The 25,001-nt window shown below is 37.9% G+C and overlaps 2 protein-coding genes across 3 annotated transcripts in view; one reads left to right on the forward strand and one right to left on the reverse strand.

Moving 5' to 3' along the window:
- The first annotated feature begins 200 nt into the window (after positions 1-200).
- The window catches only part of LOC106650312 (protein PTHB1), a 31,113-nt gene continuing 6,312 nt past the window's right edge, over positions 201-25,001 (forward strand). Inside the window, exons 1-3 of the mRNA XM_014368241.2 lie at positions 201-739; positions 4,545-4,633; positions 23,248-23,799. Of these exons, the coding sequence (XP_014223727.1) occupies positions 402-739; positions 4,545-4,633; positions 23,248-23,799 (979 nt within the window). The 5' untranslated portion in view covers positions 201-401. The remainder of the gene's footprint in view (positions 740-4,544; positions 4,634-23,247; positions 23,800-25,001) is intronic.
- LOC111694393 (glucose dehydrogenase [FAD, quinone]-like) lies at positions 10,622-18,839 on the reverse strand. 2 transcript variants are annotated; one of them, XM_023462382.1, is made up of 2 exons: positions 18,755-18,839; positions 10,622-12,537 (listed from the first exon to the last, which is right to left on the reverse strand). In XM_023462382.1, exon 2 carries the CDS (start codon positions 12,518-12,520, stop codon positions 10,622-10,624), a length of 1,899 nt encoding a protein of 632 aa, XP_023318150.1. In that variant the 5' UTR covers positions 12,521-12,537; positions 18,755-18,839. The 2 variants fall into 2 exon arrangements, 1 of the variants encoding a protein (XP_023318150.1); XR_002763617.1 differs by lacking the exon at positions 10,622-12,537 and adding an exon at positions 16,923-17,008 and having other exon boundaries at positions 18,755-18,835.

Below are 25,001 nucleotides of genomic sequence, written 5' to 3' on the forward strand. Positions count from 1 at the left end.
TACAGATATGAGTGTCAAGAGCATCGCTATAGGAAATTAAGGTAAAAGCCGAACGCTATACATACGTCGACGTATTATAATACTTGTATCGGTGCAGCTCACACGCGCGCGCGGGAGGGGGCCATTGTTTTGAGGATAGGGTCTCCCGTGGTAACCGGTTCCCGGCTCGCGCGCGCACAGTGCCGTCTGCCGAGCGGCAATTTTTTGTGCCTCTCTTTCTCTCATATTCAGGGTGGTCTTATTCGTCGTTGTCATGTACTTGGCGTATACACGTTAAATACACATAAATGTATGTATATGTATACGCGTACAAACTTGTGGACCTGTGCCGAAACGAGGGCCCTGGTTTTTCCCTCGCACCCGAGTAACCTAAACGAGCTATAAGCAGCAGCGTCATCGACATGTCGCTGTTCAAGACAAAAGAGTGGTGGAAAACCGAGTGCTCCAGTAGCAGTGGCAGCAACGACAATAATCAACAACAGCAGCAGCCGCAGCAGCAACATCAACGGGAGACGTTCGATGGCCAAAGTTTGCTACTGGTGCGTGGCTTGTTCGAGGCAGAGGCCGTCCACGATGTCATTGTCGTGGTCAGCCATGCCGGCTACCTGCGCATCTACGCACCCCACAACGAATGGGACGAGGAAGGCCAGGCGCCCGGCCCCTACAGATCGACTGATCTCGTGATCGAGGCCAAGCTCGCCGATTCCATACTCGACTGCAGGGATGGCCGATTCGTCTCGTGAGTCGATCCTTCTGTTATTGCGCTTTTTCACTTTAGTTCTTGTGTTTGTATAGCTTACACCCTGCACTTTTTATTGCGCGGACTTTTTTGGCGATAATTGTATTATACTCAAGTATACTATTCTAATTTAAATAGATAGTGTGACATGTAATGGCGGATATAATGGCACCCACTCAAATTTTCATTCGCCATTCACGGAATTCGCATGAAAGCTTTTCCTAATTTTGAAGAACTTTAGAAAATATTTTTTGATTCAAATTTAATCATTAAATGGTTTCCACGTTGGTTTTTTAAATAGAACATATTTTTATTACTGATCACGTTTTTCGTAGCAAAAATAATCAGTCTATAAGCAAATTTATCGAAGCCATCCATTAACGCGGGTTTGATCAATTCAGGGTTGCGTATCATTTCGCGAGGTTTTTCGAAAGTTCAGTAACCAACTGTCCCATTCATAGTTCAATCAAGATGTGAAAAAAAACTCTTAGCTGATCGTTGCATGAAGAGATACAGAAACAAATTAGACGAAAACTGCACGAAGAGTAGAAATTATAATGATAGTTGAACGCGCAGGTTCAGGTAATACACAAAAATTTCCATGCAATTTTTATGGAAATTTTCGAAAAATATATGTATGTATGGGTATCTATACATAATTACAATTGTCAATCATCATTTCTTTACACACTTGTCGCATACGTGATTTTTGCGATCCTCATGTACTGTATTTTGGTGCAAGTCCAAATTTCTTCTCGATCTATCGCATGCAAAATCTTTGCAACTTTCATGTACTGTCTTTAAGTGGGTTTGAAAATTTGATTTTAGTCCAAATTTTTGCTCGCACATGTCGCATGCGAAATCTTTACGACCTTCATGGACTGTCCTTTGGTGGATTAGCAAATGCGGTTTATGTCCAAACTTTTTCTCACATTTGCCACATGCGAAATCTTTACGACCTTCATGGACTGTTTTTTGGTGAAAAAGCATTGTCGATTTTTCCCCAAATTTCTTCTCGCACCTGTCACATGCATAATCTTTGCGACCTTCATGGACAGTTTTTTGGTGTTTGTTCAAATTACTTCGACCTCCGAATTTTTTCTCGCAATGATCACATACGAAATCTTTGCGACCTTCGTGTACTGTTTGTTGGTGAGTGAGCAAATTTTGTTTTTGTCCGAATTTCTTCCCGCAACAGTCGCGCATGCATAATCTTTGCGACCTTCATGGATTGTTTTTTGATGTGTGAGCAAATACGATTTTAACCCAAATTTACTCTCGCATTTGTCACATACGTAATCTTTGCGACCTTAGTGTACTGTCTTTCGGTGTTTCAACAAATCTAATTTTCGTCCAAATTTTTTCTCGCACACGTCACATGCGAAATCTTTCCGATCTTCGTGTACTGTCCTTTGGTGTCCGAGCAAAGTGGATTTTAATCCAAATTTTTTTTCACATTTGTCGCATTCAAAATCTTTTCGACCTTCGTGCACTGTCCTTTGGTGCTTCAACAAATCTGATTTTTGCCCAAATTTTTTTTCGCATTTGTCGCAAGCAAAATCTTTGTGACCGTAGTGTACTGTCCTTTGGTGTTTTAACAAATTTGATTTTTGTCCGAATTTCTTTTCACACGTGTCACATTCGAAATCTTTCCGACCTTCATGTACTGTTTTCATATGCAAAAACAAGCTCGATTTACGACCAAATTTCCACTCGCATTTTTTACATGCATAATCTTTGCGAATCTCGTGGAATATTTTTTGGTGTCTTAGCAATTCTTGTTTTCGCCCAAATTTCTTTTCGCAAATGTCACATGTGAAATCTTTGTTACCTTCGTGGACAGTTTTTTGGTGTTTTATTAAATTGCCTCGTTCTCCAAATTTTTTCTGGCATTGGTCACATGCGTAATCTTTCTCACCGTTATGGACTGTTTTGATATGCAGGAGTAATCTCCGTTTATTTACAAATTTTTTCCCGCAATTGTGACATAAGTAATCTTTTTGGAATTTGAAGGTGAAATCTTTCCCACCATTATGTACAGTCTTCAATTTAAAGAGAAAATGTGATTTTCTTCCAAATTTCTCCTCGCAATTGTCACCTGCAAAATCTTTATAACCATCGTGTACTGTCTTTATGTGCACGAGCAAACTATGTTTATTACCAAATCTCTTCGCACACTTTTCACATAAGTAAGTTTTGAAAACTTCGTGGAATATTCTTTTGTGCTTGAGTAAAGTTAATCTATTTTCAAATTTCCTCTTGCACTTTTTGCACGAGTAATCTTCGCGATTTTTGTGTACTAATTTTTGGTGCGTACATAAACTCGATTTTTTCACAAATTTTTTCTCGCACTGGTCACATGCAAAATCTTTGCGGTTTTTGTGTACCGATATTTGATGTCTACTCAAATGACTTCGGAACTCAAATTTTTTTTCGCACTCGTCGCATGCGAAATCTTTTTGTTCATTGTGAATCGTGTCTCGGTGTGTTAACATGTTTGATTCTAGTGTAAATTCCTCTTGACAAATATCACAAACGTATTTTTTGTCATCTGAAACTACAATGTCGAGTTCACTTGAGTTATCTTTCGAGACTAATTCCTCGGATTTCTTTTCACTTTTATCCATTTTGGTGCCTGAATTTAACGATGGATCAATCTATTAAGTGTCACGGAAATTGAATGAGTAAAATTTATCTTTTGGTATTACAGTTTGTTTCATCGAGAACAACAACGTTCAAACTAATTTATTTTTACTATGAACATGATCAGTGTTTAAGAGACGAAGTCAAAATCGTTTATGATTATATTGTTTACAAATAAGATACTGATTTATCTATTTGTAGGGTACTTATACCATTGATTGACCGCTTTCGACCAGTAAATTACTACTTTTGGATGTGCAATAACTATTGTTTTTCCTTGTTAAATTATGATCGAACATGGAAAACAAGATAGATCGTTCACTAAAGAATTAAATAACGTACATACAAATATATTTTTAATTGTTTTTCCTATGATATTTTCCAAAATGGTCATTTACTGGTACCCGGTCATTGATTGGTCTGACTACCCTGTATTTTCTTTACAATATTTAAATCAGTTTAAAATTTTAACTTAGCGAAGATTACTATGAGGAATTTTTTGACCTCCTGAAACTAAGTAAAAATAATAAGTCTGAGAAAAATTCATGAAATTGAGGGAATTGAAAAATTATGAAATGTTTTCGAATATTTTCTTCCCCTTTCCGGTGAATTTTCAAATTCCAACTTTTTTATTTTTTACTAAGATACAGCTGCTTCTGTGAGCCTTTTCTTATTTAGCATAATTAGAATGATTGAACCCGTAGTTATGATTATTTTTAGAATGACCAATATTATAAAATCATGCACCTGACAGCGTAAGATAACTGAAAAAATTTCTTTTTTTAACACTGCGTGCGCAAAACACGGGTTTTCTAACCTCCTAAGCGTCAGAAAACCCTAATTTCTCGCAAGCAGAGTTAAAAAATATCGTTTGCAACTAGTCCGCGAGGAAGTTGACTCACCCAGGAGTCTTTGCACCCTCGCTACGCTCGGGTGAAAACAACTCCTGGATGCATCAATTGCTTCGCACACTTGTTACAAAATATACTATATTACAACGTTTTCGAGTTGTTTGAAACAGCAAGATTTTGTCAAAAACAAAACGTGCCGTTTTCATGGAAAATATTAAAAAGCGATCTTAATATTTTTTGAAATTGCCCTAAATTTCCTCTTTTTACATAATCTGAACATACAGAAGTTTTAATTTTTCATACGCATGCAGTGGTTCTCAGGCTACGCATTTGGCCATTTTGACACCCACAAAATTAGTCGTTTACGCAGTGAGTCTTATAAAGGGCGCCATCGAACACGGTGAGTCAAATTGCAATCATAAAAATCACGAAACATTATTACTTATACTGTACACGAAAAAATGCAATGGTCTCTCTTGTAAGGTCCCTTAATCCTACTTCTACCTATAAACAATAGCATCTTTATTTTTATTTATCTTTATTTGTATAACTGCTAGTACACTGCATTGTTTATTAACAATAACTAATGGAGTTATATTTATTTATGCAATAGTATGACGAAAAATGTCTTTTTTCGCACATTTTTTAGTGCGCAAAAAGCGTTTTTGGACACTTGTGTGCGGTAAAATGTCCCATTTTGGACACGGGTGTGCGGTAAAACGCCTCATTTAAATGAACGTATTTTTCGCCTACTATTGCATAAAATTTTGTATGCAACACGTGCCCAGCTTTTTGCGCACAGTGTGCGCAAAAATCGCCCACTCGTGCCGGCATAGCCAGCACTCGTGTTTTTTTCCGCACACTCGGGCCCAAAAGCGCCTTTTGGGCACTTGTTACATAAATAACTATTATGCAATAGCGTGACGAAAAATGTCTTTTTTCGCACATTTTTTAGAGCACAAAAAGTATTTTTTGCTTACTATTGCATAAAATTTTGTATGCAACACGTGCCCAGCTTTTTGCGCACAGTGTGCGCAAAAACGCCTTTTGGGACCTTGTTACATAATAGTTATTTATGTAACAAGTGCCCAAAAGGTGTTTTTGGGCACGAGTGTGTGTTTTTTCCACACACTGTACAGTGTCTGGCAGTCTGGTATGTTTTTTAAGGTCATTTTGGAGGCAGTACAATTAGAAAAAAAGCCCTTACTTGTACTTAATTTTAGGTTAAATTGGGGTTTTATTTGCGTCTATAACGCCCTTAAAATGACCTTGAAAAAAAAAACAAAATACATGTTTCAACGTAAAATTTTGTGCTCTTTTCAAATCTGCAATAAAAAATGGGGGTTCCATTTGAAAAATCGATTTTTGGGTCGCTGGAGCTTGAAGGTTATGTTCAAGGTCAAATTCAAGGTCACCATTAAATTCCTCGTCGAAAAATACGTCGGTTATGAGGTTTTTGATTTTTTTTCTACGCTTATTATGTGAAATTTTCAGGTGTCTCCATACTTTTGCCGCACCCTGTATGGTAATACTTTAGTTGACAACTTTACCTCAATTGCTTAAAAGAAACCCTTGGCTACATAATTGTTAGAATATTTCATTTCAAAAATGCGTTATTTGACAACGAATTCATGTGTGCTGAATTAGTAGAGAAACGTGTGGTAATGGCATTAGAAACTTATTAAGTAAGCGAAAATAATTATATTATTTAAATTTTTCAATTCCGAAAATGGCTCAAATATTTACCTTTTACTTGCGCAAATTGTCCCTGGCATTATTTTTACTTGAGGTGGCTTCATGCTTTAATAATTTGCAATTTCAAATTTTTCGCTTCATTTCTTACCTTTTCTCAGCTCGTATAGAAGTTAGAGCAATGATTGATGGGTCATTTATTTACCTTTTATTTGTAGATTATGACGAAATTAGAAAATAATCGATTGGTGCAAAACTAGAGAAACGCAAGTAAAAAAAAAAATAAAACTGGCATTGAATGCAGGATACGTGGAGCAAAAATATGTCTAAAAAAAAGGCATTGGCGATCTAATTTTATATAACAAATCATTAAATGCAGCTCGTCGATATTCCGGTGCACGAGGCACCCGTATTGAAATTGTACGTTATATTCATCTATACATACGTGAATCGGTGGCGCCAATCGTAATTTGCCTACGAAGCCTTCAATTAACACTATCTGCGCAGACACACACGCAGAGACACGTTAAAACGAGCAATTACTTCTGGCTGCGGCTCAGCTAAGCGGTTTTCAATGTGCATATAAGTACATACACGTATGTGGCACTTATTGCGACGATACGCCATGTGCTGTGATCCACACTTGTATATGTATATACTACATGCATTCAGCGCGTCTCGTAATGATAATAATATGAAACAACGCGAACATGTGCACTAGGCTGCGTCGAGCACATACGACAATATTTATGTAGTGTAGGCACAGTGCGCGAAGTGCATGTTTATACATTCACAGATTGAACAAGTGCTGCATCCCTTGCTTTACGCAGAGCATTCATACGTGAAATGAGTACCTGCCGATTGCAATACCTTGGCTTGATCGATTTAGTATATAATATATTTTATATATTATACAAGTGTACCTCTGTATGATGCTAATATGGCTCTATACGATACCTCGTTTCAGGCGACCGGTAATAACGCCCCGTCATGTCTTGCTACGCACCACGCAAATGAGACTCTAATTATATCAATGCATACTTGCGTAAGTTGAACGACCACCACTGTTGGCCTTCCTCACTCCTCACTTGTATCCTTTCACCCCTTCTTACAAATTTTATCGTTGCTTTAAATTAAGCAATAACATACATGCTCCATATTGTTTGGAACATGGTATCAATAACGGTATGTTAATTTTAATCGATCCCTTAAAAAAATTACAATTGGTGACAAACTGATCGATGTAATATTCCACCGCAAACATTATATCGTCGCCCCAGCGCAGGAAGGTATCTATTTCCAAGCTGCAGCAAGAAGGATACTTACTCGCGCGCAGAGGCAAAAAGGTATCTAACTCGAGCGCAGCGGCAAAAAGGTATCTAATTCGAGCGAGAAGCAAAAAAGTAGCTTATTCAAACGAAGTGGCAAGAAAGTTTTGACGCGCCGAATTTAGGTTGGCAACGGAGCCGTAAATGATAAAATTTTATTTCAACATTCAACATTCAACGTTTAATTCAAAGCTATATGTAAAGCCGATAACTTCTACTCCTCTCAGAACATAGAAAGTTCTCCATAAGAGGCATATTGAGTCGAAATCGCGGCGAGATTGATTTGTTTGCTCGCATTTCAAATAGATGAAACTCATTACACTAGCTCAAATGTTTTTCCTCTTTTTTGCTCTAATACAAAACAAAATTTTATCATTTACGGCTCCGTTGCCAACCTAAATTCAGCGCGTCAAAACTTTCTTGCCACTTCGTTTGAATAAGCTACTTTTTTGCTTCTCGCTCGAATTAGATACCTTTTTGCCGCTGCGCTCGAGTTAGATACCTTTTTGCCTCTGCGCGCGAGTAAGTATCCTTCTTGCTACAGCTTGCAAATAGATACCTTCCTGCGCTGGGGCGACGATATACGCATGAATTCACTGAACTATTCTGTAACAATTTAAAGAAACTAAAAACTCATGATTATTTTTCCGAAAATCAATCCTAATATTTTAAAAATATCAAGGAGAATTTAAATGATGGATAATTTCTTCTTAGCCGTGACTTGGCCAAAAATTATGCTTTTGTGGTTCAAAATACTTCGCAATCATTCCATTGGAACAATAAACAAGCAACTGTATTTACAGTCTTAGTCTATTTTGAAGAGAAAATAATGAGGAGAAGCACAAAAGTATGGCGATTATTTCAGATAACTTGTCACACACGATACGGTAGCGATTCATGGGTATCAAAAAGAAAAAAATAATAGAAAACTCCTCGTAAAAAAAATTAGGTATGGGCCAAACTTGGGATAAACTTGGGACAAACTTAAGTTTAGTATACGTTTGGCCCAAACCTCGGCCATGAGAGTCACAAAAGCAAAATGTAAAAAAATTAGTATTTCTGGAACGCTTAGATATAAAATGACACCTCTTGATGATAAATTTTACATCGTGGGAGCTTATAAAAAAATGAAATTACTTCCCAATGATGTTTTAGAAACTCTTGAATTTTCACGTGATTCAGATCTTGAACTCATTTCTAAGTGTTACATATTTCTTAGGATATTGAAAAATGGAAATTATTATGAAACTGATGTGTATGTTAAACCAAAAAGGAACGAATTTGTGTTAAATATGTAGTTGACGGTGAAGAGTATTTTGGAATATTACATTATCTTTTGGCCCATACTTAATTTTTTTTACGCGGGACTTGAAAAATTGTTTCGATCCCAAACGAATATATTACTTTAACGATGGAGCTGCTCAACATTTTAAGAACAAAACTCATTTTGAAAATCTACTTCATCACAAAGCAGACTTCGGTATTCCAGCAGAATGACATCATTTTGTTACTGCTCATGACAAAGGGGGCATGTGACGGTATTGGCGCTAATCTAAAATGTGGTGCAAGAAGAACTAGTTTACAGCTCACGACAAAAAACCACATTACTTCTGTCGAATTTTTGTATGCACGGGCAAACAATGTATTGCATTGAACGTATTGCAAGGAACTGAGGTATTTATTAGTAAGAAAGTTAATCGTGTGCAAACATTGAAGTCTCTCTTTTTTAAAATCCTTTAGTCGTTTCCAATAATTTTTCATACTTCTAATTCAAAATTAAAATATCATCATTCAATCGTCTCCAGCTATTTCAGTATATGACGTATCAGACCATAGGTAGAAGATGTACTGACCCGACTTTTAAACCCTAGCCATACCAACTCACTTGAGGGAACGCTCTCAGCGTTCCCTGACCACCTAGCGGCCAAAGTGTCTTTATTAAATGTTACTTACGTAACCAAGATAATACATTAATCTGGTACTTCCAAGAGTATTTTACGTCTTAAGAATTATCGTTCTCAGGTAAATTTGAAAGCTAATACTTCTCTAGGACTAAGAAAGAAGTGCGTGTTGCGTGCTTCAATATATCAATCATTTATTATTTGAATTGAAATGGAACATTGCTTTAAATTTTGCTCTAAATTTTCAATTTTTTCTCTGGTATACGCGAATAGGAAAATTCTTAAAATTAAGAACATTTTCTATAGTGTACAATTTCTCAATTTCTTGTATCGTTTCTCGATATTCTCAGCTTTCGAAACGAGAAATTTCAAAATTTTAATTTTTATTGAAAAAAGTAGTTTTTGAAATTCCTTAAATGATTCCTTTACATCAGTACCGTAAGAAACTAATAAACTATAATGATGGCATTTTGAATTTTCAGTATGAGATAATCTTGTTAAAAGTTACATCAAAGGTGTATATATAAAAATTTTTTGATGAAAACTTCAAATACTCTTGAAATTACGTACTTTTACATTTTTGAACTTACAATCAGTAATATTATTTTTATTGTACTAAAAACTAGAAATCTTAAAAAAGGAAAAAAGTTGTTTAAAATGAGCCACACTCTCCCCTTTTTTAATGATTTTGTTAACAAATAAAAATTAATAAGTAAAAATTTAACAAATAAATCAACGTTTTGCACACAAGAATTAGATCATCGGCTCAAGAGAAAAACGAGGAATTTGAAAAATGCAAAATGATCGTCGAGTAAGCTGTTCTATCAATATAATGACCCATGCGTGAATTCGCAATACGTATACCAATAGAATATGCCTTGACATTACTCTCACTCTTGAGCAGAGTAGAGCTCTTTTTTGCTGAACAGAGCAAGGTCTCTGCGAACTTCGCAACTGTTGTGCACATACATTGCAAATGGACTGCACAAGGGGTATAATGAAATTGCGCATTTTATTGCGAAGGCGCGCACACACACGCGCATAATTATTGCGAAGAAATACTTGCCTATGCTTCTTGCGGTGACTATGTTTGACCAAACTGTCAGCAAACGATATTTTCTCGCAAAGGAAATGAAAAAATACCCCAAGCTACCGCAAAAAATGTTTTATAGGAGTTAGTCCAGGAAAAAAAATAAAAGAAGAATAGAAAACATTCATACGAATATAATAGCGTGCTCTGCATCTACTGGGAGAGAAAGAGTTACGAAAGTGCATGATTGATACGGTGAATCAAATTTATTTATGTAGTCCTGAAAATCGGATAACTTTCTTATATTTACTTGGTTAAAAAATATGACTTTATTGTGGAAAACTATTTACATGAAACGAATGCACTTGAAATGAAAAAAATCATCAATGACATATAACAGGTACTATGAAATAGATAACTATACAAAATCATTTACATTATAATTCATCTTTAGCTAACCAGTCGAGCTTGATGAGATCGGCGCCCTTTTCCCCGATCATGATCGTAGGCGCGTTTGTGTTTCCACTCGTAATCTTTGGCATGACGGAGGCGTCGATGACTCTCAAGCCCTCGACGCCGTGAACCTTCAAGTTGGCCGAATCGACGACCGAATCGTTGCCGTTGGCGGGTCCCATTCTGCACGTGCCCACCGGATGATAGAGGGTGCCGCTGGTGTAGCGCAAATTGCACTCCCAGTACTCCCTCGAATCGACTGGGTGCGTCGAGCATTCCGGAATTTCCAGCTGAACGAGTTCTATTCCCAATTTCTCGAAGGTCTCCGTGCTTAGTAAAGCTCGCACGATTTTCATCGAATCCAGCATCGTTTCCACGTCGTCGCTGCGATCGAAGTAATTGGCGAATATGCTCACGTCGTCCTCGGGCTCGCTCGATTTCAGCTTCAAGTAGCCCACACTTTTGGGATTGATCAGCGTTGGACAAACGAAAATGAGATCGCTGTCTCGAAGGAGTTTCTTTAGTTCATTGGATAGATGCTGGTTAAAATCTAAGGCAGCGGCGACGGTATCGATCTTGAAATCTTGATACCGAGGTATCAGCGAGTGATGGAACTGAATGTCCGGATAATCGTCCGAGGCGTTTTTCGTATTGAAAAATCCGAGAAAGTCCAGACCGCCCGTCGACGCGAACTCTCCCTTGCGTTCGAGCAGGTAACGATAGGCCCAGTCGAAGACGAGGCTCGGAGCTATCGGCGACGAGGTCTTGTTTTGGAATTTCAAAAGGACGCCCGGCCACATGATGTGATCCTCGAGATGTTTGCCCACCGGTAAATCGGCGATTATGTCGATGCCGAGCTCGCGAAGGTGTTCGCGAGGACCGATTCCCGACAACATCAAAATCTGCGGACTGTTGATGCTACCCGCCGACAGGATCACTTCCTTTTTGGTTCGCAGCTCGACTTTTTCGCCGTTTTCCAGAGTGACTCGTACACCCGTGGCTCTTTTTCCGCTAAAAGTTATCTTGTCGACCCTCGCGGATTTCATGACGTAGAGATTCTTGCGATCCTTCGCCACCTTGAGGTAGGCTCTGGCCGCATTTTGGCGCACGCCGTTGTCGAGGGTACCGAAAGCTCGACCGTAACCCAGCCACTGCTCCCCATTGAACATGGGCGCGATCGGCAGTCCAGCCTCCTTGGCGGCCCGCAAGAAAACGTCCTGAAAAGCCGTCTCGGAGTAATTGTACGATCTGACGTTGAGAGGACCCCCCACGCCGAAGAGCTCGCGGCCAAACTCGTCGGCCAGTCGCGGGTCGTAATTCTCGGCCTTCTTGAAATACGGCAGCACGTCGCGGTAGCTCCAGCCTCGGTTGCCCAACTCGGCCCAGGTGTCGAAGTCGCGATCGTTGCCGCGTATCCAGAGCATGGCGTTGATCGCGGAGCTGCCCCCGAGGGCCTTGCCCCGTGGCCAGGGGCAGGCTTTGCTCCTCGTGCCGCGGCAGAATCTCGAGTCGGGCTCGGCCCTGTAGCCGTAGTCCTCGGTCGTGCCGAGCAGATTGTAAAACATGGCCGGCACATCGCTCATGGGGGAGGGATCGGTGCCCCGCTCGATCAGCAGGACCCGCCAGCGGGCCAGCTCGGACAGTCGACTGGCCAGCACCGAACCGGCCGAGCCCCCACCGACCACGATGAAGTCAAAGTCCGGATTTTCGTCGACGATCTCTCGGCTGCGGTCTTGCGGATAGGAGAATCGCTCGCTCTGCAGGGCGCAATGGGACACCAGCAGCGTCTGCAGCAGTTGGGTGAAGATCAGCGAGCCGCTGCTGGCGTTGGCCGATGCAGCGCTCAAGCAAGTGTCCAGCGGGCACGTCGAGCTCATCGTCATATCGTCCTTGGATATATCTGTATGCAGACAAACGTCGAGAAGCTGAGAGATCGTAATCGTTTTAAAATTTCAGCTGCGATTTACTACGCGATGTGCTCACGCGCGTACGAAACGTGCCGAGAATTAGTCGCGAGTCGAGAGTTTGAAGAAGAGCGATTGACCTATTTACAGCTGCGCGCGATAAGCGACAATTGAGATATCAGTGATGTACACTGAAACGGCGAACGAGCACTAGTCACGCGACGATCAGCGCGCAGATACTCGAGCACTCTCGAGTTTCGGAACATCGATATCGAGTGTTGTCTCGTCATAATTCGAGTATAGGTCACTCGGACTGGTGGCGGGACTGTTCCCTCGTTGCGTCGTGTGCTGTACACACGATGAATCGAGTACCAAACGGTGTATACAAGGAGGATGCGATATTACCGGAGAGCCTTGAGTTTGCTCTTTTAAATACTTAAAATTTATTATGTTAGACGCATATTGTTTAAGTATTTATATGTAGTTCATCGGCTAATACATTATGAATATTAATATTACATAAATATGTATTTATGCATAAATTTTAGTTGTAAATAAACAAACCCCTTTTTTCAATCTTACTGTAGAATTTTAGATCTTTATTTCGAAATCTTACATTTAGTCATACATAGAAAAATTAATTTAAATAGCAGATGGGAAACATAGTAATTTTTCATACTTTTCACCGCAGTATTTTTTAAATAATATTCCGGTAGTTTCGGAACATATTTTCTTGGAAAAAATTGACAGATCTTCGTTCACTCTCCGCACCACGTACGCATAGTAGTGCGAATCAAAATCTTTTTCCTCGTAAGTTTCCATAGTAAAATAACATTTTTTATTGATTCTTACGATATTTATGATTTTACCAAATAATTTATTATGCTGTTGTATATTAATTGGTAAAAACATTCCTACTTCATAGTTAATGCCTTCTAACTCAATTTTTAGCATATTGAAGCAATCTTCTCTATCTGATTCATTTTCTATAAAAATCTGATTATTTATGATTTGGCACAGACGCAATTGCTCTTTTACTCCAATTGTGTACAACAGATTTTTTTTGCAGCTTGTAGAAGTTACTACGGATTTGATCGGTCGATGACGTGACTCGAAACGCATGGTCGAGTAATTGACACATGGTCCTAATAGTGTCAATAATCGAGGATAGTGTATTAAAAAATGATGTTTGGGCTTTAAAGGACCGAATAATTTAATGTAAAGCTCATGATGTTCTTCGATCAATGATTGCAAATAACTTTCATTATCTCGTCGAACAAAATGGCATGCTAAAATATCAAAAATTCGGCGAAGTAAAATAAATAATTGCCAATGCTCATCTTCCTCTTCCACGAAATGTCCAATAAATAAAGGTAAGTATCGTGTGAGGCATGAAATTTCGGAAGCGGACATTTTTAAATTGAACCGTTGTTTTAGATGATTCTCTTTTATTGGTGGTGGTTTGTTACAACCAGTGTGTTTATATTCAAAACATTCTATTTGTTCATTGAGGTCGTTCAATTTAAAAATTTTTTTATCGAAGATAAAAACTTTTAAAATTTGATGTATATCATAAGAGCACACGCCCTCCAAGAAATCGTGCAAAATGTCTATGCTTGTATTTTCCGTGATGTGAAAGTTTTGAATTTCGTGGAAAATACAAGCTTCTCTTATTCCGGATTCATTGACATTTTTTATTTTAGCGTCTAAATCATAATCATCACGTTTTCGAATTTTTGATTTTACTTCAATAGTTGCGAGGCTAGCTTCTTCATTAGTGAGTTTACAAATTCTGCAGTAAAAATCGGTTGTGAATGATTTCGTAAAACCAAAAATATCATTCAAGCCTAAATTATCACCTAACACCAATAGCAATTCAAATTTAACTACGAACGATTTAGAATCAACACAGATTTTCACTCCATTTTGCCTGAGGTCATTAGCCTCATCGACCAATTTATGGAAGGTCTCCCTGTTCGAAAGCTTTTTCTGCTGTTTAGAATGCATTAATAAGCTAAGAAAAATCGCACATAGACGAGAAGCAATACTAGGAGGTAGACACGCTATTTGAGAGTAGACCGCTGACATTTTATTTTTACCTGCACAGCTGCCCAGTGCATTTCCGCATTCACATTCATCAAAATAAATGAAATATGGAATCACAATATCTTGACAATGTTTTGGGATATATTTTTGCCTGAATAAATCAGCTTGAATAATATTTTTTATAATAAGGGGATTATTTTCCTCAAGTAATTTGGATCTATATTCCATTATGGAATTAAAAACATTTGGAATTTCCAGAAAATGTTTTAAAGTGATCTTTAAAGGCATCACAAGAGCAAATACTGGGTCGAAACTAACATAAGTGTGATTCCCTTCCGATTTTTTTTCTAATACATTTCCTATCTCAGGAACCTGCGGATTACGATAATTGATTTTACGTAATAAATTGAATCTATTATCCTCTGTATTAAGTGGAACAAACAACGTTTTATAATCGTCAAAAACGGAATTTAACTTCATTTTAGTTCTCTCTGACAATTGTTCATTTTCTAATGCTTCTAAAATATCTGCTCGAAGAGATGGTATGAAATGATTTTGATTAAATTTATCAAAAAAATCAATCACGGTATCAACAACCGATCTAGGCAAGTTAGAATCTGCATAAATATTTAAAATAAAAATTAAAAGTTCTTTGATTAAGAAAAAAAGATCCATGATAATAAAGATTCAAAGATAGGGCTATAAATAATAACAATAGAATACAAATTTGTATTATTTTTGTATTGTATTTAACAAATACGTGATTTTTACTTAAAAATGAAATTTACATCTGATAAAATACAAATCTGTATTATTATATCTGTACATATGTTTCAAAAGGATGTGATGTTTAATTTAAAAATTAATTAACATTTGAAAAAAAACCTTATTTCTTATTTATTTGCAATTTTTCAATTAAGTTTTTTGTCACAGCATGAGTCTTATAGACAAAAAATAAGCTCTTATTCATCGGTATCTTATAGATAATAAATTGAAAAAAAGCATGAATTGGCTCACAGGCAATGGGCCATGAACGCAGAGCTGCTTGACACTTAATGCAAGTTAAAATAGCTTTGAACGGATTAGAATAACTTATAATAGTTCCATTAAATACAAGATAAGATTTTGAAATTGATTCAATCGTTCCACATAAAATTACATACAAAGGTATCCTAATAGAAAGTTTTTCTAGAGTTTTTTCGTGATTCTCCCTATCTACAGCTAAATTTGAATCATCCTGTAAAAAAGTATTTGTGTAATTAAAAATAAGAATGAAGAAAATTAGAATAAAGTATGGGTAGAGAAGCTTACCTTAAGATGTAGAAAAAAAGCATCTGCAGCTTGCTTTCTAGTGATCCCTTCGTGAGTGTTGTTCAAGTACCATGGCAAAGCGAAAAGAGCCAATAGATTGTCATGTTTACCTGTACAAATGAAGCAAACAGATATAATTATAAAGATGCACTGACATCGATTATCAAATATTTACATGAAATAAATTAATTACCTGCATCTATTAAAGGTTGGTGCTTTTTCTTGAAATTTTTTATGTTTTGGCCAGAGGCAACTTTCACAATTGCCATAAATTTTTCAGCGATGATTGGCCATTGAGTTTCAAAAAAAGTTTCACTTCTTGCATAAAACTCGGTAGTTATTTTAGTAGAAATATAAAATTCGTTAATTATAGTCTCAAAATCAGATACCAACTGCAAGAGACCATGTAACATAATAATAATTATAATATTTGTAAACAATTCAAAGATCTATATTTTATAAAGTGGTAGATTACCAATGATATTGACGAGTGATCTAGAAGGCATTTAAACGAATGAACATAAAGTGTCGGTGTTAATAGGAAATTTTTTCCTTCTTTTTTACACAACAAATCGATCCTCTGCTTGAAAGTGTCTGTCCACCTTGCTGAAACTATAACGTCGTTATACTTTTCTCGATCGGCATCAATCAAGCAGTCGTAAAATGAAGCAAAAAGCTCTGTAAAATACATAATAAAATATTAATTTATTATACATTGTCATTTTTATGCGTGTTTGAAAATATTAGATAAAAATTAGATAAAAATAAATGCATGTATATTAGCAAACTAAAGATACAAAATATTCATGTAACAATTTGAAGTACATGACCAATTTTTAAAACTTACGTTTTTTGGCAGACTCTGTACTTATTGAAGCTGCTTTATCAGTGGCATTTTCTTCAATGTCGTCGTCGTCGTCGACGATAATTCCTACTTTTCGATACTTTCTTCTAACTTCTTTATAGGACCAATACAATTTTCCTCCCTCAGATACTTCCAAGGTGGTGCTGGTGCTTTTGGCGTGTTCTATGTACCACAAATCTTTTTCAGTGGTTGGGAAAACTTCAGCCAGTTGATCACGCAACCACACGAAAACAGGAGTAGTTATTCTGCAATTGATTACATTAAAACTATTTTATTAAACATGAACAAATTTGTAAGTTCAAATCACTACAAAAGTTTTCTACACATACATTATAATTTACATAGAATTAAAGCATAAAAATCACAGTTAAATAATAGAGAGTACACATAGAAATGAAACTCTTAATCTACAATTAGTAAGAAAAGGTCTATTTTTAACATAAAGTAGTTGAAGAGTAAATTTCAAAGTTGTTGATTTGGCAAAGCATCCCTTGGTTTTACATACTTGACTTGAAATCCTGTCAAGTATTAAGAAAAATACTGCTAATAAATATTAAACATTTAATATAAACTTTAAAATAAGTTTATTTTCTTTACGTTAGTGACAACATTTAAATATATAATGCCTGGAGTGACTTACATATAAAACAGAGGGTCTTTATTAATGTATCTGTATATAACAATGGGAATAACTTTAGAAAAGTCGACTTTTCCAAATTTTTCATATTTTCTCAAAATAAAATTCCCTTGGTCACTGCCCTCAATTAAATAATAAATTTCATTTTTTTTAAAAGTAAATGGTTCTGTAATACATACTTTAATCAGATCAACAACAAAAATTAAAAATAATCTATAGAGATGGAAAAAAAAATTAAAACCTTCCACTGGTGTTTCTAAATTTGATCGCTTACAGGGATTATCAATTTCTGCTACAATAGTATCTTCTGGTGAATGTGGTCTCTTATTATTTATAATATTATTGTTAGTATTTGAAGAGGATTCACTATTTCTATCCAAATGTAAATTTTTCTCAAAAAAATAAGATGAGATAAATGAATTTTTTTTACTTATTGAGAAAGGCTTTAAAAGTGACTCAATATTTGAAATTTCAACTGTGTAAAATTGCTCTGACTCTATTCCGCAATCTAAGAAAGATTAAAATGAAAAAAATAAAGGCTATAGATGTAAGAAGTTTAGTCCTATATTTATGCTTACTTACCCCAAAAGTGTTTGCAAACATCTGCCAAATCTGGATATTCTTTTTCAAAAGAATCCATGCTGGAGACTAATACAGGAGTATTTTGAAACAATCACCAATTCAGATCGAAGTTGTTGGTTAGATTTATAAATAACGCACGCGGCACTGAATAAACTTAATAATTATACACGATGATTATGTATACACGTATATATACACGTATATAGCAACAATAATAACAGCAGTGCGATAAAGATTTGCAGAAATGCAACTCACGATACAATCGTATGTTTTTGCACGATACTTCAGAGTCTTTAAAACTCTTGCAAAAGTGTGTGTCGTGCTTTGTCTTTAAAGCGGGAGAATCACACGTGTGGCGCGGGACGGTTACTCGACCATCGAGTATCTAGCACACGATGACGTTTAGTTAGCAGCGCCACGGCAGTTTGAGTGTCGTATTCACGACGCTGTGTGCGGCTCACTCGTTCGCCGTTTCAGTGTACGTCTTTATTAATTATGTATTCATAGCTGTTACGATCGTTAATTTCATGGATTATGTGCTTATTCAGGCGAAAATGATTGATCCGAACGCGCGACTCCTATTTTCGCTTTGCATCTGATTTCGATCGCGAAGAGTTAAAAAAAAAGCGATATTTTCTTGATTCGTGAGGTTGCGTACAGCCGGCGAATCGATCATTCGCCGCGTTTGTTGGATAGCGATAATTTGGCCAGCTGAAGCGAAGAGACTCGCGTTACGAACTCGTGCGAAATTCGTGCAAAATTTTCAACTTACCTCGAATTCAGCTGCTTGTTAATGGCTTAATATCCTTTATATATAAATTGAACAGTCGATCTATCCGTGACAAAGGTCCTTGTCGTCGTCGCGCCGCTGTTGCAGCGGCGGCAGCGGTGTGCTCTACCAGGTATATACCCGCAGCGCAACTGATCGCGCGTGCATATCTCGACGAGCGTCGCGAACGTTTCGCGAGATTTCTCTCTCTCTCTCTCTCTCTCTCTCTCGAACAATTATCGCTCTTTCTCACTCTCTAATGCTCTCGCTGCGTATGTGCGGGCGCTCGCGATCGCGTCTTAATGCGTGCAATAATGTGTGCGTGTGTCGCAGGTGGCCGCTTCTTGCACCTACCTCTCTCTCTCTCTCTCTCTGCGTCGCTTTATCCTCTCGATGTTACACCGATTAAAACGCCTTGACTAATCATCATACGCACATTATTATAATACTGGCAAACGATGATAAGACGCAGCGCTTATCGTACGATCTCATGTTATCATTATATAGACAAGCAGTTACGTTTATTTTATGCAGATGGCAACTTTTGCGTAAACGATCTACATAATGTATGTAATTTTGTACGCGTGAAGAAATTCGAAATTATGAAATGTCTCGGATCGATCGAAGCATCGGATACGTCGTACATGCTCGTACATAGAGAACGTACAGTGCGTTTCCAATAGTTTTAACATTTTCATGGCTACTCGTAATTGTACCTACGCGATCGTTCATCTAGTTATCTGTCTTTAAATACACTAGTTTCACTGATCGGTTGAGCGTGGCTACTGATTCTCGATAACGAGCTCGCGCCGAAGGATCGATCGCTCACATCTATCACGATTGTACTCGTTCGTTCGGAATGACTATATGCCTATACACGCGACTCGTTTTCCGATCGTTCGAGCCAAAACAACATTAGAATCCGATGAATGCATAATTTTGCAGAGTCGCGACATTTTTCAGCACATAACTGTTTCACTTATCGATACGCTGCATCGTAGACGCGCACGAGGTGACGAATTTTTTTTTTTTTGTTTCGTCTTACCTCGTGCGGCTGCAAGAAAATCCAATCAACGGGATCGTATTCGTACATTAACGAATGTGTTATATGCATATCGGAAAAGAGACGCTCCGAAAAAAGGAAGACAAGGTACGTAACGCGACCGCTCGGAGCCTATATCTATATTGCGCGCGCGCGCTTACACGCGAATAAATGTATATATCCCGCTCCGATATGGCGTCGTAAATAATTGAATTTGACGCAGGCTATAAACCAAACAAAATAAGAAAAATAAAGTGAAAAAAACTCGAATAGCGAGCCTTCCCGAATAATTTGCATTATCTTAGATATTCGCGCGTACATTCCTCGTGCGTGATTTTTTGGCGTATCGTCAACTCGATGTACAACTGCATACATAATTAATAAACGGCCAATTTTCTGACAAATCGACTAGGTAAGCTAATTGATTTTTTGGTGATATAATTGACACACATTGTGTTGCGAGTTCGTGATATATTTTCAATGATTTGATAATCCATAGTTCGACTTTGACGAGCTATAATTAGCAGCCACATTGAGTATTTTAATTTGAAATGGATTTTATTTACATTTATTAGCAGCGCCGACATGGGCACTGGCATGTCATTAAAACTGAATCGAAATTGGAGTGAAAAAATATTTTACCTATATTTTTCAAAAATGTAACTAAAGAAAATGCCCTATTTTATTTCCAGGGTGTAACTTTTAAAATATCCAATAATTTCATAACGCTTTTAGATTTAAATATATGCACTGGACACCTAGTGGTAACGACTAGGGCTGTGCGAGTATCCGATTTTTCGAGTTTTACTCGACTCGAACTCGACTCGCCGAGTTCGAGTCGAGTTCGAGTCGAGTCGGGAAAATTCGAGTACTCGAGTTTTTTCGAATAATCGATTTTTTTCGAGTACTCGCCATGTATTTAATTTTTAAGTAAATAAATGGTGAATCAACAGTTTCTAGACCACCTCTCTTTGTGTGTACATGCTTATAAGTTTGATATTCGCAGTGGATTGGATTGGAAGAAGAAAATAATTTAATTGTACCGCACTTCATCACACTTACAATCACGTACACACAAAAGGAGGGGTCTAGAGACTGTTAATTCATCATTTATTCACTTAAAACTTAAATATATTGCGAGTATTCGAAAAAACTCGATTACTCGAAAAAACTCGAGTACCCGAAAAAACTCGAGTACTCAAAAAATCGAGTACTCGACTCGAACTCGAGGAAAAAACTCGAACTCGACGAGTCGAGTTTTTTCGAGTACTCGCACAGCCCTAGTAAAGACCTGAAGTAGTATTATCGTACTTAAAGAGGTCAAAAACTAGTCTAAATATTTGAAAACAATTAAATTTTGGTTTTCAGGTCAATCAACACGCGTTTAACATTTTTTCAATACTCTGTGCGTAGATAGTACATTACGCAACGGGGTCGGGAGGTTGTCGAGTGTCAAGTTAGTAGCCCGAGTGTTGCATAGATGCGAGTACAAGATTGACAACCGCCCTAGTTGCGTACTCTAATTTTCATTACAACGCACGGAAAGTAAATTTTAAAATCGCCAACCGTGCGCGAAAGTAGCACTTTCCGCACGCAGTGATGAAAACATAGTTGTTCTAGCTTTTCGATGACGAACGAGTTGCATAATAGTACATTATTTATTTTTATTTGTACACTATTTTTTATCACGAGTTGCGGGAAATAAAAACTTCCTTTACTTCTGTAATGTACTAAACATAATTGTAACAGGAAATCGCCAAAAAAAGCCAATTAATGGTCGTTTTTTGGTTAGCAAAACATAATAAATGTTGAGCATTTCTATTACGGTAACTGCTCATCTTTCAACAAATACTCTGAAAATCGTTTCACATACATACTTACGAGCACAAAAAAAATATTCAGTCTGTTCAACATTAAATGATTTGGACAATTTTTTTAGCAAAATTTTTGAAATCGTGTACCTACTTATCTCGATCGAGATCGGTGCATATCATGCTACACATACGACCGGGATAGAGATTACGCGATGTGTGTAATTGAAATCGAATTTATACATAAATGCGCAAGTGTGTACATACAAGCGCATGTCGAAGCGGCGCGCGACGAGTACGATATATAATAATGCTCGCGAGCAAAGAGATACGACCGCTCACAGGCGCTATCCGTCATTATAATAGAGATCGACGCGTTCAACAAGCAAGCTCGTGTGCGCTCGCGCTCGAAATCGCATAATATACGTAGAATATAGGTATGTATAGGAGAGCGATCTTGTTTGTTACCTTTTTTTTGCTTCTTCTTTTATAAATAAAAGCGTCAATTTGCATAAGTAACGAGCTGTCGCTTTTTCAACGGCGCCTCATAAAGTTTCTCAAGCCTCGCGTGTGTTTATGTGTGTATGTATGTGTGTGTGTGTGTGTGTGTGTGTGTAGGTAACGTGTGCCAAAGCAATCGCGTCAAACGCTCGGCTACCATTACTCGAGCGCGCAGCGCCTTAAACGAGCTGCGAAATCATCTCGCGCTCGTGTATACGTGCACACGCAGAGGCTTATCGAGGCGAGCGCGCAGCATTGACGCTACATTACACACGTATACATAGCTGCCGATCGCGAGCGAGCGAGCAGCAGGTGATATAATTATAATACAGCTGTAGTGCGCGTGTGCGAGCGTAGAACGAAAAATTATGCGAGCCTCCAGCAACATTGTATAGCCTCTCCGGAGTCGCGATATTATGTAAAAGGCGAGCTCGCGCGAGGAATCGTTTTAAGGAGATACCGAACTGCGCCGAGCTAAACGTGAACATTTTCAACGCGCGTCTTTTGAGATTTCCACTTGAAGACGATGTCACCATGACAACCGCGTAGCTTCTTGGACACAATTTTCAGTAGAATCATAAAAAAATGCACGTGTCGAAAATTTTCATTTTGGATCGGCAGTTTGGTATCTCCTTGACGAAAAGAGTTTAATATTCAATAAAGCGTCTATGTTTGAATATAAACACGTTGATTCGCCGTGAACGCATTGATTTATTGGACTTATAAATATTAATGCGGTGCAGGTACCGAAATATAACATAACAAGCTAGAGCCGAGCGTTTTGTTGTATAAATGTGTGCCCCGTAGCCGTATCTATCGGTATGCGCGCACTAAACGACCCAAGAATCTCTCGATCAATTTGTCATTCTGAATTAGCCGATAAACGATCGTCGATTGGCTGCCGTTGCCGCCAATCGTAAACACCGCGCGACCACCGAGATTTTCATTACAATCGCGCGCGCACTGCATTCGATTATATACGTACCGATTTTATATCTTAATCTTGACTTTGAGCGCGGCAATTAGTATAGCTGACATTGAATGCCGCGATTGAATTGCCGAGACATTTATGTTTATTTATCTCCATAAAATAATGCGCCAGTTTGAGTCGCGATTTGAACCGATATATGATCGTGTTGCAGGTGACCGATGCAGCTTGAAGGTCGCCTACGAGCATCACTTGAAGCGTTTCCCGGCTTCGCTGGTCGTCGGTCCCTTCGGCGGGCTCGGCGGCCGCGACTTTCTCTGCGTCCAGTGCCTCGACGGCAGCCTGCTCTTCTACGAGCAGGAGGTCTTCACCTTCGCTCGGACGCTCAAAGCTCGCCTCCTGCCCGAGCCGATGATTTACGTGGCCAAGAACGACGTCTTCGTGACCCTGGGCAGCGACTGGAGCCTCGAGTGCTACCGCTACCAGAACATCGCCGAGGTCGGCCGAAAGGACGACGCGGCAGCGGCGGAAAGCGACAGCAGACGAGCGGCGGCAACGGACTCGGCACCCGCCGTCCGACCCGATTGGAATTACAATTTGGGCGAGGCCGTGATCGGTCTGTCGGCCGTCACCCTCAGCAGCTTCGAGGTCGGCATCGTCGTGCTCGGCGAGCGAACGCTGTACTGCTTCGGCGACGCCGGCACGTCCATCAAATTTTCCAAGCGACTCGCCTTCAATCCGCTCTGCTTTTTCGCCTACATCATAGGTGCTTTTTATGAAAAATCATCATTGACTTTGGGGTATTTCAAAAAACGGTTTGAAAAATCAACGACACACGTCTGCAATAAGTTTAACATTAAGTATAGAAACCCTGATGGAAATGGGTGTGGACATGCTCTTTCGGCAAAACAAGGGGTTACTGTGTTTGCTGTCGGGTATTTTTTTGAAAATGCGTATTTACTCGTGTTTCACAGAATGTTTCATTGCAGAACAGCATAGAACAAAAGGAAAACGTACAATTTTTATGTTTTAGAGCGCTATATAAAATATTTTATTATTAATTTTTTTGTTTAATTAAACTTGTTTTTATCTACTTTAAATTAAATAATACCACTTAGAGCCTTTACCGCTAGATGGCGAATAGCTTTAAAAATTAAATCTGTAAATCTGCAAGTGGCAAAGTGCAAATAACTGTACAAGTAGACGCAAGTTTTTGAAATAATTGATCAATAACTCCGGCAATTATTTCGCATTTTGAAAATTTTTGAAGGAAAGGGAAGTAATCTATTTAATGTGGATCGAAAAATAGGCTATACTTTTAAAAAATTAATAACAAGTAGAACAATAGTTTACATTAAAACAAAATAAATTTAACAGCAGGAAATATTAAATAATATGTATTTTGACTGAAATAATTCAGATTCAGATCGATGCTAGAAAATCGAATTGGATTTACCATCTGTTTCAAGCGAGTACGACGAACTAACTGAATGTCTCTCTCGGCCCGCACATAGTTTTCCCGCCGTACATGAGCGTTCACCAAATCGTAAACAATAACAAACATACGTGAACGAACAAATTTCCATTGTAGAAAATTATAAAGAACTATTGAAAGTGTGTTCAATGCGCAATATGCGTGAGTTATATACAGTAAAAAAATTATAATAAAAAAATGAGAGACTTTCTAATGGCCCTTTTATATCGAGGAAATTTTTTGTCAAAAAGTTCTATAGGCGTGAAAAAAACTTTTCAAAAACTTTTTATGAAATTTTTAATAAATATATGGTATAGAAAATTTTCTTTCGTGACGGGATCACATAAAACAGGCAGCAAACGAGGGAAAAAATTTATTTCCAGTCAGGTTTTTGCTTGTTGGGTAAAGCGAAACAATCTTCGTAATACATTTTGACGTGATTTTTTTATGACATCGGTAAAATTTTTACAAAATTTAGAAACTCGAATAGTTCT

The sequence above is a fragment of the Trichogramma pretiosum genome, unplaced genomic scaffold, assembly GCF_000599845.2.
Source record: "Trichogramma pretiosum strain Unisexual culture from Peru unplaced genomic scaffold, Tpre_2.0 scaffold3, whole genome shotgun sequence".
NCBI lineage: Eukaryota > Metazoa > Arthropoda > Insecta > Hymenoptera > Trichogrammatidae > Trichogramma > Trichogramma pretiosum.